The 15,747-nt window shown below is 36.4% G+C and overlaps 1 protein-coding gene across 3 annotated transcripts in view; it reads right to left on the minus strand.

The window, feature by feature from the left end:
- The window catches only part of MAPK10 (mitogen-activated protein kinase 10), a 177,035-nt gene that overhangs the window by 57,702 nt on the left and 103,586 nt on the right, over positions 1-15,747 (minus strand). The window contains exons 6-7 of one of the 3 annotated variants that reach the window (XM_065665211.1): positions 15,185-15,256; positions 3,641-3,867 (exon numbers count right to left, since the gene is read on the minus strand). In XM_065665211.1, coding sequence (XP_065521283.1) covers positions 3,641-3,867; positions 15,185-15,250 — 293 coding nt within the window. In that variant the 5' untranslated portion in view covers positions 15,251-15,256. Of the gene's footprint in view, positions 1-3,640; positions 3,868-15,184; positions 15,257-15,747 lie in introns of those variants that run through there. The other 2 variants (XM_065665213.1, XM_065665212.1) reach the window with 2 other exon arrangements.

Consider the following 15,747-nt stretch of genomic DNA (forward strand, 5'->3'; position numbering starts at 1 on the left):
TTCTCAACTCGTTCTACCTTTGACGCTTTCTGTTTCTATCACAGACTTAACGATCAACAAGTGCGGTTAAAAGCCTGCAGTTTTTATCACTACAGCTTAGCCTAATCAACTAGACGATCTGTTTCAGCAGTGTCCCATGTTACAGGCTTGGTCATCATGCCTATAACAGCATGATCATTTAAAGAAAATACACCCTATATAGTCTTTCTCGCAGATGTCAGCATGATGTACAGTGGGCAAACAACCTACACTTGCATTAAGGGCAGTTTGTGCAGAGTGAAGAGCAACTTCCCTGTTCAAGAGATTCCAAGCAGCTTTTTCTTTCTGCTGGCAAAAATAGTTTTGTAACATAGTTAACACAAAAACCACTGGCGGCTTTCACAATAAATTTCCAAAGATACGGTACGAACTACATCTACAGCCAATACAACTTTTTGACTGAATTTATGATTATTTCACATGGGCGCAAGGACAATTATAACTCTCACACTATATTGCTTCCTCTTTTTCACATAATTTAATAAATTATCATTTATGAAGACCTTAATATATTTACTTTAATGCTTCTATATCAAGAAAATTATTTTGTCTTTGATGTTATTTTCAGAATAATCAAGTGAAATGAAGTCCAAACTCCTTCATAACCACATTCCTTACTTCCTGTGCCTCCTTCTGTTCTGTGATGTGAATTATTTTCCACTGAAATTCTGCTGCTTATGTTGTCATCTATTTATAGAATTGCATGAGAAAATTTCAGTACTCTGTGGTTTCTCTTAAGAACCCTGCAACAACAGATTTCAGAGCAGCCTGAAAAGCATCATGTTTTTTCTCCCTCTTCCTCTGCCTCTACAATTACCTTTTGGACTGCAGACAGTTTGCCTGCCCAAGTGTATCTGGTAAGGTGCTAAGGCAGCCAGTACACTGGGCACACAGGATCCCACATACAAGAGGAAGGCTGCAGCTAGCAAGTGGAATTTGGTCCTGAAGGTAGTGCTGAGGCAGTCCTTGACATGCAATATCTTGCACCTGATAGGTACTGAGAGATCTGATGCTAAACCATTTAAAAAATCTATAATTAAGTAGGTCCCTTTTTCTTAAGATGTGGAAGTCACAGTTGTGTGGCCAAGTACTAGGCAAAGCAGAAAAGTCATCAACAGCTCAGCTCTTCTAGTGTGTGGAAGACAGCATGGACTTCACTTGCCAAGCTGCAAATATCTACACTAGTCAAGAAGCAGTCTGCAACTGCTGGTGGCAGCTCGGGCCTGAAAGGGTCATTAGCATATATGAACAATACTCTACCTTCATTACTCAGTAAAAACAGATGTTGCTATGCACTAAGGCTGTCTCCAGTGGCTGGGTAGCCCATTGCTCCAGCCAGAAAACAGGTAGGATCCTTTTACCTACAATTATCTGGAAGGAAAATCCAGAAATAGTGCATGCTATGAGAAGTCTGAGCCTAAACCTCTCTGGGCTATTCTACCTGTACTGGCGTTTGGTAGAAGAAACAGAAATCACCCATTCAGCTCCTACGCTTCTGCTAATTCTGTTACTGAGACAGAATTGCATCCCAGATCTGTTAGGCTCCTCAATCAACAACTCAGTAAGTATGACAGGGCCATTGGATCTAAAAGAAACCATTATCTAGGTTTTTCCCACTGTTTTCACAGAGGCACTTTCTATGGCTACCTTTTGCAAAAGAACAAGATGAGCAGGCTAAAATACTTCCACCAACAGATCCAGCAGCATTCCATAAATAGGCAGGTTTTCAGAATATTTTTTCACTTAATCTGCTTTTTCCAGGTGTAACCCTGTATCCATCAAAATACCTATAGTTTCTAAATAGTGTTTCTCCTATAGAAACTTACACTATTTAAGCTTATGTAGTAAACTTATTACTTACATAATGGTTACTATTACCAAATAGAAACTTACATGACTAAATATTTTTTCCTCATGTATTGTTTTCCTTTAGCTAAAATACATATATTTATCTCACTTTTTTTTTTATTTTTCTTTTTACTTCATCATCAACTGTTCATGCTTTGCTTATAGTTTGTTAATGTATTTCCACTAAATTATACCTCATGAGAAGTAGATTACAATATAATACATACTAAGCAAAAATGCTCATTATCTACCCCATTTATCATGTAATATATATGTGTATCATCAAACTGTAAAGGGCCTTTTATGGCCTTTCCATGCAGCTCAGATTTGTGTTAACTTTCACTTGAACTTACTTGTTTTCTGATATGATTTTCTTAATTTTTGCCTGCCAGCTCTTAGTAAAAAAGATAAATTCACAGAGGTTTTCTGATTCTATTTAGCTCAACTTCTATGTTTTTGGTTTTTTTTTGCTGCTCATAATTGATCATTACAGCAATTCAGTTGCAGAGAGGTTCAGCAAAATCTGTTTTTCCTCTAAAATGAATAGAGAATAGTAAGTAGTACGAAATAACATGTTACTATATATGGAAGTAGATGAATAGTGCAAATGAATATTAATAGTACACAACACAGTGTATGTTTCTTTCCCGAAGTTGATTTTAAACTAACCTTTAACCCTTCTTAACCTTATAACTTTAAACTAATCTTTAACCCTTAAACCTTTAAACTAATCTTTAAACCTTAAACCTTTAAACTAACCTTTAACCCTTTTAAACTAACCTTTAACTCTTTAAGAGATAAATAAAATACCTGATCATTTAGATCAATTTTTGGACTTGGGTGGACTTGTGTCACTAGAATTGACAGCCTGAGACCTAAGAATACGTTGCTAATTGTTGTTACATAGTCAATTACAGTGCCAATGCCAATGATCCATGGAAGCCCACTTGCCCCTAGATTAAAGAAATCTGTTGCTTTACCACTACCTCCAACTGTAACACATACTATACAGAAGTCAGAGAAGAGCAGTGCTAAAGATGACAGGTAGAATTAGACTTCCTCTCTGATCAAGTTACTCTGATCATGTTAGTTACTCTAATGCCTTGTAATTAAACAGGTAACAAACGCCCACACAGAGACTTTTAAATACAATCCACCAAAGTTTAAGACATATCTCTAAAAATGCAGTGGAAAAAGCCACGTAAGGTATCACAACTTTTGAACATAATGATTTCAAATTCCATAAACCAGTCATATTATTTAGAAGAGCTACTGATTTTGTGTTTTTCGTTTGCATTATTCACATCACTGAAACATCTCTTTTAAAAAGTATAGAAAACATTAGCAGTTACCTCAGTTTGAAAGGCTTCCATTTTGAATACTTGAGAATGCTATGGGATATGACAAGTTTTTATTTTGCTCTCAGTGACGTCTACTATACAAAGACTAAAATTACAGGGATTACTTGGGATATTATTTGTGCTGCCTCTGGAAGTAGTGCCACAGATGTCAATTATGATATTTCTCCTGCTTCCTTGCTAATTGTATTTTGCTATGTGGAGAAACAAACCTAGTGCTACCATTCTCACCAGCAGGAGAATTTATTAGCAAACCACTAGACTCCTTCTGCCTCAGGATATCTGTGCCTGACTTATTTTTGCGATTTTAGACAATATCTGTGGCTAGCAAACTGTGAAGAAATGCAAAAGGCAAATCCTATTTTAAAAGCATAAGAGAAACTGCTGATACTTACCAAACTATTCCCTGAGCCCCAGAGCCAATAGGTTTCAAGTTCTGGTAGCGTTTGAGAACCGTGAAGGTTGAGTCACCTACTTCCACACTGTAGAACTGGTTGTCAACTTTGTTTTTGCTCATGTTGTAATGTTTGGCAATATATGACACATCCACTTGTTTCCCAAATCCCTGTATTACAGAAGAAGGGAAGGGGGAAGGGAGCAGAGAAAAAAACAGAAACCAAGGCTGGTAAAACATCAGAATACTGCTAAAACACAGCTTAATTTTCCAACATAAATTCTTGTCATTTTTGGCCCATTGTCATAGATATACATGAATCCTCTAATGCTCTCAAAGACTGTATCAAAACTTCATTCACCCAGAAAGTAACTGTTTATGAAACAGTCACTGATTAAAGAAAGCTAGCGAATTCTCTAGCTCATGTTTGTGACACAGTTGCTCTCACCTACTGGTCTCTGCTTTATGACTGCTGACTTATGCATTCATACTGATTCTGCCCTCATTTGTATCACAATAAATATCTCACTTTAAAATTAGAAGACTTACATCAGTGTAGAAGGGACAAGAGACATAAGAACTAGGCTTTGCATCATTGGTCAGATGGAACAAATAAGTCTATTCACACAAACTCTAAAACTTCCCCTGAGCTGTAACCTCACTCAAATTGTAGAATTACTATGCACACAGCTGCATTATAATCATTTTATGACTATCACTGAGCTCAGTTCCCTGAAGACTATGGAGCAAAGCATAAAGTAATTTGAGATAAAAATCAGAATCAGTGTTTGTAATTTGAGAGTCTATACTACATGATGCTGAGCACAGGATTCAAAAGTTCAACATATCACAACAGACCTGTCCTCATGTAGTTCACAATTCAGTTATGGAAGTTAAGACTTTCCCAAATGCCATTTATAAGGAGAACCAAAACCCAAACTTGCCTCTCTCCATCTGTGCATTTATTTTCAGCGCTCATAAACACAGATTCTAAATTTTCTTGTTTGCTGTATTATAAATTGCATTCCCCAAAAAATCTGAAAAATAAACCATGTTATGTGACTACAGACTACTAAGTTGAATTTTGATGGAACAGGAAAAGTTGATTTGTAGACCACTATTTTTTCAATTTAAAAGGACATCATTACAGTGTTCCACAAAGCTGGTCATTAAAAGCAGAGAACTAACCTTGCTGAGAACTTGGATTCTCAGTTTTGCTTTAGGATGATTAATATTCTTTTTTCTGTTTGTTATCACTGGACAGCATTGGTTAATACTAACCACCTCATTTAGAGACTTTGACACACCTTAATAAATGCAGCAGTTCCTAAACATGAAGATTCATTTCATATGAGCAATTAGAACCATTACATTAACTTGTTAATCATACATAGGAGAAAGCTTTCACCCTCACATGCACATGTAGAAAGTGAGAGATTTATGGATGCTGACACAGTGCTAAATTCAAGCTTATACATAATGACAGGAATCTGAAACAGGTTTGAATTTTTCTCATCTGAAGAAAGACTGCATCTGATTCATACTGTGAAGCCTTAGTCTTAAAACTCCTTCCATTATGTGAAGAGAGATGCATAAATTTAGCTACGTCAGCTATTCATACCAGGCCTGGAACTAAGAGGCTTTATTTTAATAATGCACTCCTGAGAGACAGGAAATAATCACAGCTCCCTCTGGCTAGACAAACACATTTGCAGCATGTTTTTTTGTGATGTCATTATCAGAACAATGCAGACAATATTCAGCATTAACACCCGTTACTCTGAAGCCAATGTTATATAAAGTGTCAGCATAAAAATTGCATTCCTTAGTGAGGCTGACTCATAGCCAGCTCCTCTGGAAGTACAGATACAGCTACTTTTTTAAACAAGCTGCATGACCGTGTGAAGGCTTGGGTGAGCCAGGCCTGCCATAACTTGCTTGCACCCTCACTCCTGAGCTACCCAACAGTTCCTCATGTGATGTGGAGTGACATGGGAAAAGGTACTTTGTCATCCTGCATTCAGAATCCTGTGCACATCAAAATTACTTGCCTTCAAATTAGGTTGACCCTGTGAACTGTCAGCCTCAGGAATCCTGTGCTGCCTACAGTGGGATTTCTGAACTACTGCAGTCCCAGCAGGTGGTTATTTTAAGTCAAGGAATGTCTTAGAAAACAACTTAAACAGCTCAGAACTCTGCGGTACCTCAGTTATATGGATAAGTAATAGATGCAATAGCAATGAAATACCTGGAAAAACACACGTGTCCTGATGAGCAACTCTCCTCTGCATAACACACACCATTCCTATGACCATCCACTCCAAACTGTTGGGGGTTGGAAAGATAAAGACTATTCTAATTTTCATGGAAAATTATTATTTTTTGATTAATATTTTTCTCAAGGACTGTCTGCTTAAAAGTCTGTAAGCCATAAGGAAGTTTGATAGAAAATATCAACACCAAGAATTACTCATAACATTCAAGACAGGCTGATTTAGATTGAAGTTGACTCTAAGTAGAATGCCTCCTCTGAGTGACAAACACTTCAACACTTCAGCTCTGTGGGTGGACCAAAGAGTCTCCAGGTCACCTATTAATTTGTCTCCTCCCTTTAAACTCGCACTGCTAAAAACTGACAAAACCCCCTACTGTCTATATTTTGATGATTTTTACCTAAGCCTAAGTAAGCAAAATTAAAACACAGTAAGCCTAATGCTTAATCCCAAAGTACCATTTATTTTTATAACAACCAGGAGATTAATAACTATCCTTGTCATGCCTGTAACTTAAATCAAATCCCTAAATCAATAAATTAACAGTGTTATTGGATTAATCACATTTGATCAGGTCCTCAAAGATGACACAAAATCAGATAATGAAATGTCATCTCCAAGTTGCTATAGAATATCCTCTTGTTAAATGGGAACAAGGAAATGACAGTTTTGTTTCACTCTAAAATTAAGGTAAAAGGGCTTTTCCTATTAGCAAGGAAATTCATACTCTTAATAAAGCACATCAATGTTAGTTTTACTTTCAAACCGTGATTAAAAGGTTCTTCTCAAGGTCTTCTCAATCCATATTGCTGATCTTAAAAGAAACCTATGTACCACATTTTGGTCTGTTACATTCTCAGGGTTCAATCAAACCCCTTCCAGAAGCCTTGGTATTGGTATAATAGTTAATATCTTCTTCCCCACCCCTATCTACACCATGTAAGATATTTCAGATTCAGGTTTTACTGTATAATGCTCACAAGTATTGTACTGGCAGCTTAAGTTAATATTTTTGATTCTGACAGCAGAAAGGAACAGAGGGCTAGAAATTTTCAGAATACACCCTTCTGTATACACACCTAAACCAAAAACTTCTTTCAAATTTGATTGATACTGACAGCTTAAGAAACTAGGAATTACCACTTCATTAATAGTTAGCTGGGGAAAGGGAGAGTGTGTATATATAAATATATATATTGTGTATATATATAATGCTCAGGTATACTTCTTAGGATATCATAGTAAAGATGCATAGGTCTCATAGAAAAGTGAACTTCAGTGAATGAATACATTTTCAGGTGAACTTTCAATGAATTTGGTCAAGCTACAGTTCTGGAGCCCCAAAGTAATCGTAAACATTGCAGGTGTAAAACAAAAGCAATATTTTTCATTTTTTCTCTTTGAACAAAACACATCTAGTTTCTCAGACCTCAGTGTAATGTGAAGAATTATTCCTCAAAGTATGCATTGGAGAGCCATTTTTTCTCAGTTTCCATAAATATTTGGACAACGTAATTATATTGCTTCAACACTGAACGGGACTTAACTTTTATTTCACATGTAGAAGAATGCACACATCATTTTTTCTCTTTTCAGTATCTAGCTGAAAACTTCTAACACATATCTATTGGCATTCTTTTTCTGCCATACTGAAAAATTTAAGAGTAAGAGAAGTAAGTTTTTCAGACTTGAAAACAGCTCACTTTGTTGAGTCACTTAAATGCATAGTCTTATTGGCCATGATGTTTGCTTAATATCTCAGCAGTTGGGAAGGAGGAAAGAAAATGAACTGTCAAGACTCAAGTGTTTGAGATGAAGGAAAAAAATACTCTCACCATTGCTAAATGCTTAGATTACATAGATTTTGCTTTCAAAGCACAATTACTTAAAAAATTGGTGAAACCCAAATAACTTATTGCCTCACACACAACTATAATTTGTATTCTTTTCCTTTCTTTATTTCACAGCATAGAGAACAAAAGATGGTTAAAAAACACAACAGAAACAGAACTATATTATTTTCTGTGTTATGATGTGAATTGGTTTCTGGTATTTTATTTGCCCATTTCTACCCTGTAGAACTATATTTATTATATTTCACTGATAGACCTCTGCAACTCAACAACATTCCTATTATTGATGAGCTCAAAATATCAGGATTTCTTCCAGCTCAAGTATCTCATGCATCCTAGCTTTTATAAATACCAACCATGCTAATGGGAGCTAAAGCTAAATTACTTTCCTTTGCATTTCCAAGACAATGAAATGAGTGCTGTCACAGAGTTTATGTAGCAGGCATCAGCTGAGGGGAAAATTTACCTCAGTATTAGTATCCCTGTCTGCACAGAGAAATACCTACAGGAACATACCAATTTTTGAGGGTGCTATGGTTCATAGAATCATAGAATCAACAAGGTTTGAAAAGACCTTTAAAAGATAATCAATTCCAACCTTTACCCTGGAACTACCAAGTCCACTACTAACCATGTCAGTAAGGGCCTCACTTTCAAGGCCACCGAAAACAGCTGTATGACTTCACATGTGTGAATGCAGGAGAGGAAAACAATCAGATGGACGACTGAAAGGCTGACTCCTAATTCGCAGTTGGCACAGCACCCAAAGATGAGCAGGATGCAAAAAAGCAGATTTTCTGAGCTAGCAATCACAATGACTCCCCAGAGGCCCCAAGTCTCAACCCCATCTCAGACAAAGAGACTGGTATGGAGAACAGTGTGTGTCAGGGGCGGATGCCTTCAATTCCCTCAGGATCTGAAAGGATTATATCTTTAAGCTACAGTTTGACCTTAAAAGTCAGATGCTGAGATCATACAAACTGAAATTCTGAAGCATGGTAAAATCGTGAGTCTTCTTGATAGCTCCAAAAGTGTACATAGAGGCAAGCCCTGCTCACTTGTGTGTATTGGCTAAGTCAACAATGCTAGTAATTTAATGTTGATCCTTCCACTTGTACAGCTGTAATTTTCTCAGAAGATTCAAATGCCCAAATCCTGGGATGAACAGATGTTTACTGAAAACTCTGCTTTGGATTTAAGGGGCACAGGTTTTGCTGTGTAAATTTGGATGGCCATAGAAGCAGCCACTTGAGAAACACAAAGTGTCTTCACACTGAAAGGACTACTGTATTATATTTCATTGCATATTCTGTATATGCCACACTTATCGTGAAGATGTTATCTATTTTTCATATCATAAAGCCAGACTTCTTACTTACTCCTGCTCTCCCTGAACTCAAAAGTCCAAAGATAGTGATCAAATTTCCTAAAAGAAACAGGTTTTTCATCTTGCGTGTGCGTTTGGGTGTAGCATTTGAGAATTTTATCTTATCAGCCACATCACCTGTCACCCTGTCTTCCCGATTTCAGTGTATTTTGAGTGTGATTTAATGGGTTAATACTCCTTCTTTTAATCCCTCTCCAGCAGTCTTCTCCTAGCCCCCAAACACAACCTACCCTCTTTTATGAAGTCAGCCTTCCAAGTAGGCAACCGATCCTTGCAAACAACTCAACCTTGATCCATTAATCATTGATCTTTTTACTATATTTGTTTAGCTCACTCTATTTTAAAACATCATATTAAACCACTTCTTTAGATGGAGTACAATATATGTAGTGCTGGTGGGTTGGGGGGTGTTGGTGTTTTGCTGTTATTGTTTGTTTTTTTAAACACACTGTCCTTGCGTGTTTAAACAGGATATCTAGCTCAGATATCAAAACCTCCCCATCTTCAGAATTGGCCCTCAGCTATTTCTGATTACACAAGAAACAGCAGGACTGCCTTCTGTTTTTTTTTTTCTTTTTGTATCTACTCAAAACTCAATGCTAAACACTACTTACATATTTTTAACTCGTCCTCCACATATTAACTGAGCTTTAACCACGTTTACTTGCTTTTCTTACAGGCACAAAATTTCTGTAGCTCATTTGTAACTGTGCTATCATGTGTTCTCAAAAGTTGCTGTGATCCAAAAGTGCCTGCTTCATTCTAGGCCAGACTTCTAAGAGATGAACAATATGTAAGTATCTGCACAACAGGTTAAAAATGATTCCTTATTCCCCCAATGTCTGAAGAATTCAACACTGACACACAGGTAATATCCAACCCTGCTCATCATACCAAAGAAGGTAAGGAAGAGAAGAGTGATCAAGAAACACTGAGAGAATTCCTTGAGAATGAGGTTTCTTTGTGGCCAGAAACTTTGTCAGTGATCTAAATGGAAATTTAGCCCAAAATACATGAAAGAATGATTTAAGAGTAAGCATTAAAGCTACAGTAAAGATGTTTGGAAATATCTCATTCAAGTGCAGCTCCAGAAACAAGAAGCTTGACACACTGGGGAATTGTGTCCAAAACAGAGGAGAGATTTGAGCAGCCAACTGCAGGAGAAATGAGAAGAAGCACTGCAGTTTGCATTAATCAGTTTGTTCTGAGGCACTAGATTTGAAAAAAAGACAGTAACTTGGAAAGAAGCAAGATACAATTAAGATTAGGAAAAAGAAATGGGATCACTAAAAGTTGGTCAAAACATCACAACACTAAGAAATGAAATGTACTCTCAATTTATCAACAGTGGTGAAGGGAACATAGAAACACAATGTGTTAAGAGCATAGGAGACCCATATGGGACTAACCCCTCTTTATGCAATGCATATATTGATAATAAAGTATTTTTCAAATGCTTTACACTTCTCAGGATGCTGGAATTACACTGAAATACTGGGTGTTGGTTTGGGAAGCGTTCTTCTAGTATGCAAGCAGGGCAGCAAGAATACAAAACTTTATGCCCCAACGCACATCACTGCTTCCTTTAAAAAAAAGGGTAAAGAAGCAGCACATAACAACAGTGCAGAGAAAGTACCCAAATAAATAAATTTATCAATATAATTATATAATTAGAGCATTCACTGTGAAGACAATAGCTTATGAAAACATTCTCACTTTTATAAGGAAAGACCATAAGGAGCTAAATAATTCAATTACAACTTTTGTTAGAAATAGACACGTCTTGATACTATGAAGCATCATTGCAGTCCTGGAAATCCAAGATACAGGTCACTGCTCCTTGATGGCACTAGTTGTAATTAAAGTGGTTTATCAAAAGTAACATAAAATTTAAAAACCAGATCAGATGAATCAAGAAATCAATAGAGAGCAATGCAATTAATAAAGCTAGTCTTTTCTGCATGCAAAATGACAAGCTTTCTAAAATAATGTAATTTTTAAATGATCATTGATGCAATATTGCATCTAGGAAGTCTACACACATTTTGTTCAAGACACGTAAACCTGACTGTGGAAATGAAGCAAGTTAGCAGAATACAGGAAAAAAATGATGTCTAGAGAGAGATTAAAGCTTTTAAAATATTTTTGTTTGGAGATTTGTTGGTTTTTTTTTTCTCTTCTTTTAAAGCATAAATTGAGTAGAACTTTACAAAAGTACCCTCGACATGCAAACTAAAATTTCATTCTAACATTTTCTTTTGGTGGCATCAGTACAGCACCAATACCTATGTCAGCATGCAAAAAAGCTCATATACTCTATACGGAACATGAAATTGTTTAAACTGGGCAATAAAGACTAATGATGACACCATACCAAAGAATTACCATGTGAATTTACATTTGTGATTCACATTAAGTGTTTCCTTAACATGTATGGCCAGGTCCCTTGTGTTTCATCTCAGCAATCCCATGTCCTGCTTTTCTGTTGAAAAATGAATTGTTGCAGTACCATGTAAATACTATGCCATACAAATTCTAATAATAAAGATGGGGCTTTTTTGTTTTTTTGCAAATACAAGAAAATTCAGGATTACTGCTCCAAGTAAAAACAAGAGAAAAACAAAGAATTGTATTCTAAATAAAGGTATCCTATGCAGCTGTTGCTTAGAAAACTTGAAAATTCTGACAGATTATACTTATCTTGAGGACAATTTTTAAAAAATTATTGAAAAACTAAATGAAGGAAAACATGGATGAAGCACTCAGTATTCTTTACACATAGTTAGCTATTATTCAGCGCTGAAACTTTAATTTGTTCCATTAAAGATGGTGTTTACATACAGACTTCAAGTGTTACCTCACCTTAATCCACATCAAGGGAATCTGTGAATCTTATTTACTCTTGCCTTCTCATAGGTGGGATGTAACAGGGAGAAGGCATATTTACCCTGCTTACACTACTAAGTATTTCTCAGGAAAGACTTCTTTTTTCTTAAGTTGGAAATTCTTAAGATTCTATTCCTACTAAACTAGCATTTCATCTATTGAAACTAGTACACTCAATGACATAAGCTCTGTGGCAAGAAGAGAAGCCTATAATGAGGTATATGTTACTTTCGTAGCAGATAAAGCTATGCCTTCTAGGCTATGAGAGAGAAATCATCACAAAATATTTATTACAAGAAAAATACGTACTAACACGGTACTAACAATCACTGGAATACTTTTCAATATTATACCTTTATAAAAGACACTTCAGCCCAACTCTATATTTTGTAGAAAGTCTACAGTATACACAAATTCCAGATGGGAGCAGGACTTCAGTGTGGTAGACATGAGTCTCAAAAGTGCAATAATCTATTGGATTGCTTATTCTAGTACACCATCACTAGAGGTTCTCATCTTAACAGGTCAACAGGGCAGTCAACTACACCACACTGACTTTTTCTGATAATCTGTTGCATATTTATATAGTAGAAATAATTTTTTGCATTTGGTGAACCACATGAAAGTGTTATTGAGTTGAATTATGTTCACTGGAAACTACAGTCTCGTGCTCTCTTGTCCAGATACTGCTGGTATCCTTGTTGGTTATAGACACTTCAAGATTTAAATGGCAGTATCTACCTCTTGCTGCATCTCCATTTTTTTGTTAACAGTAGTTCCTGAAACTCTTAGAATTGGTGATTCAGCCGATAAAAATTTCCCAAAGGTATAAATGAACTTTACACTTGGAGCAGAATTGCTAGTAAATCACAGGGCATTTATGACATTCTGAATAAACATGGAATAAACAATATTACTAGCTGGAGACTAAATAGTTTCAAATTGTTGATTAGTCTCTAAATACAGACCTGGATGTTTGGATCAAGTATTATCAGCATGCAGATATAACCCACATCTTGCACTATGCAACACAAATGAACAGCATCCATGACAGCAAAGGTCACAGTCTAGCAAAACCCAAATTTAGAGAGTGTTCTTGTACTTACTGTTAAGTATGTGCTCAACTGTTATTTGGATTAGGGCCTATCTTTGTGGAGAGAATAAACTAATATGAAGCCTGAACCAGCTTTTGCCTTAGTAGGTCAAGAGAGGTTCTCCTCCCCCTCTACTCAGCCTTGGTGAGGCCGCATCTGGAATATTGTGTCCAGTTCTGGGCCCCTCAATTCAAGAAGGACAGGGAATTGCTTGAAGGAGTCCAGCGCAGAGCCACAAAGATGATTAAGGGAGTGGAACATCTCCCTTATGAGGAGAGGCTGAGGGAGCTGGGTCTCTTTAGCTTGGAGAAGAGGAGACTGAGGGGTGACCTCATCAATGTTTACAAATATGTAAAGGGTAGGTGTCAGGATGATGGAGCTAGGCTTTTTTCAGTGATATCCAGGGATAGGACAAGGGGCAATGGGTGTAAACTGGAGCATAGGAAGTTCCACGTTAACATCAGGAAGAACTTCTTTACTGTAAGAGTGACAGAGCACTGGAACAGGTTGCCCAGGGGGGTTGTGGAGTCTCCTACACTGGAGATATACAAGGCCCGCCTGGACAAGTTCCTGTGTGATGTACTGTAGGTTACCCTGCTCTTGCAGGGGGGTTGGACTAGATGATCTTTTTAGGTCCCTTCCAACCCTTGGGATTCTGTGATTCTGTGTGATTCTGTGATTCAGAAGAATAAATCTGAAGATCTGAAGACCTTGAAAACATATTTGTGCAGTAAGTGCTTGAAAGATAAAATACTGTTTCCTGCAATGTCAAGATAGTATTTCCCATATATGTTTATTGGATGACTCTTCTTTGGGAACCTGCTGTAGGAGTTGAATATGAATCATTTTTATTCAGCATTAAAAATCTTCAAAAATGCTATCGATCTCACCATATATACTTTAATAAAAGCCTTGCAAATATGTCTGGTTCTGTATGTGCCTCTGAAGACCTTTTATTAAGTTAGGGTAACAGCAAAGGAATAATTATAGTGGCATGTTTCCAACAAAAGAAGAATCTGGAGTGCAGTGACAGAAAGCATTGGCTATGCATGGTCATGCAGTGATTGGTGCCAAGGCTAAAGAAGCACTAAACATGAAAGGAAGTGATTGAGAATACCTTTCCTCTGCACAAACAAATGTGCAATTTTTGCAAAAAAACCCCACAAAACAAACCTCCCAGAAGCTGTCACCTGTTTGTGTTAAATGCTTGCATACAAGTAATAGCTCTTTCTTTTTTAGATTTGTGCTGTCACTTACTTGGACCCTGTAAGTAATATAAAGGGAAAAAACAAGTGTTTACCATAATTCCATTTCTAAGAATGCAGCATTGTTCTTATTCCTCAAAAATAAAGAATGTACCTAATATCCCCCCAGCTAGTTAGCTTATTGGTCTCCCATCTCACAAAAATAATTCTGAAGAGACAGAATTCAAACATAAACCAATGTTCATAAATGAGCAAAATTCCTCATCTTTTGTTCATGATGTAAAAAATGCATACAGATTTGTGATTCATATATGTTAACTAAATCTAAGCAAGAGAACAAAAAAAAAAATGGACAAATCAATATATTTTAATTTGCTATAATGCAGTCTCATGACTACATCTGAGTAGCACATGGTGTTCAACTGGAAAAAAAATAACCCCACAGCTCCTATTAACCCTCCCTTCACTTCTAGTAATGGTAGATTATGGGGCAGAAAACTGTAGTAACAGGTTCTGTCACACAAAAACAAAGGCTAAGATAAAATAACTCTAATTTGTATATTTCTGAGAAAGCATCTCTTTACGTATGGTTATTGTCTGATACATCATTAAGTTTACTGGAAGCACAGCCAACTTTTTGTGTTTGCAAACTCTGCTATTATTTTTACCTAAAAAAAGTCTCTGAATATTAACTGACATTTTAGCAAAACAAAATCAAAAATCATTAAGAGAAAACTACAAAATAAACTTCAAAAGAAATAGAAATTTTTTCTTTTATTATGCATGAACTGCAAAAATGAAATACAAGTGTATACTGTACCTTGGTTTACCTGTAAGGAACACACACCTGACAAAAGGCAATCTTCACATCCAGAGTAGGTTCACCACAATAATATAAGAAATGGCGGCTCATAAATACCTGCAATTAAAGAAAAGTAGACGTAGAAATCTTGTATGCTGGTGTGCAAGTACAGAGCAGCTGTATCCACATTTCAATTATAAAACTAACCTGAGTTGCTACCCAGCTTGTGAACAACAGAAATCAGCTAAAACACTGACCTGCAAATAAGCTCTAAATTCTATCTGGTGGTCACCAAGGTTTTGGCCTCAACTATGACCTGGTAAATCTGCAACATTTTACAGTAACTGATGCCATTACCTCTAAGTTTATTATGTCACTTGTATTTCTACATCAACAAAAATAAAATTCAAGTCAATAATATTCTAAGCAATGTGGGAAAGTGAGACAGTTATTATTATGGAGAAGGAAAGAAACAAGTTTTAAGTTGGCAATTATTACGAAAGTTATAGGAATTGAAAAGACTATAGGAATTGAAAGACTAAGTACATCATGTATAAATTCATGGCACAACCACTTTATGAATATTACATGTAGTTCTGGTTCTCATC

This window comes from Lathamus discolor, chromosome 1 (genome assembly GCF_037157495.1).
Source record: "Lathamus discolor isolate bLatDis1 chromosome 1, bLatDis1.hap1, whole genome shotgun sequence".
Classification (NCBI taxonomy): domain Eukaryota; kingdom Metazoa; phylum Chordata; class Aves; order Psittaciformes; family Psittacidae; genus Lathamus; species Lathamus discolor.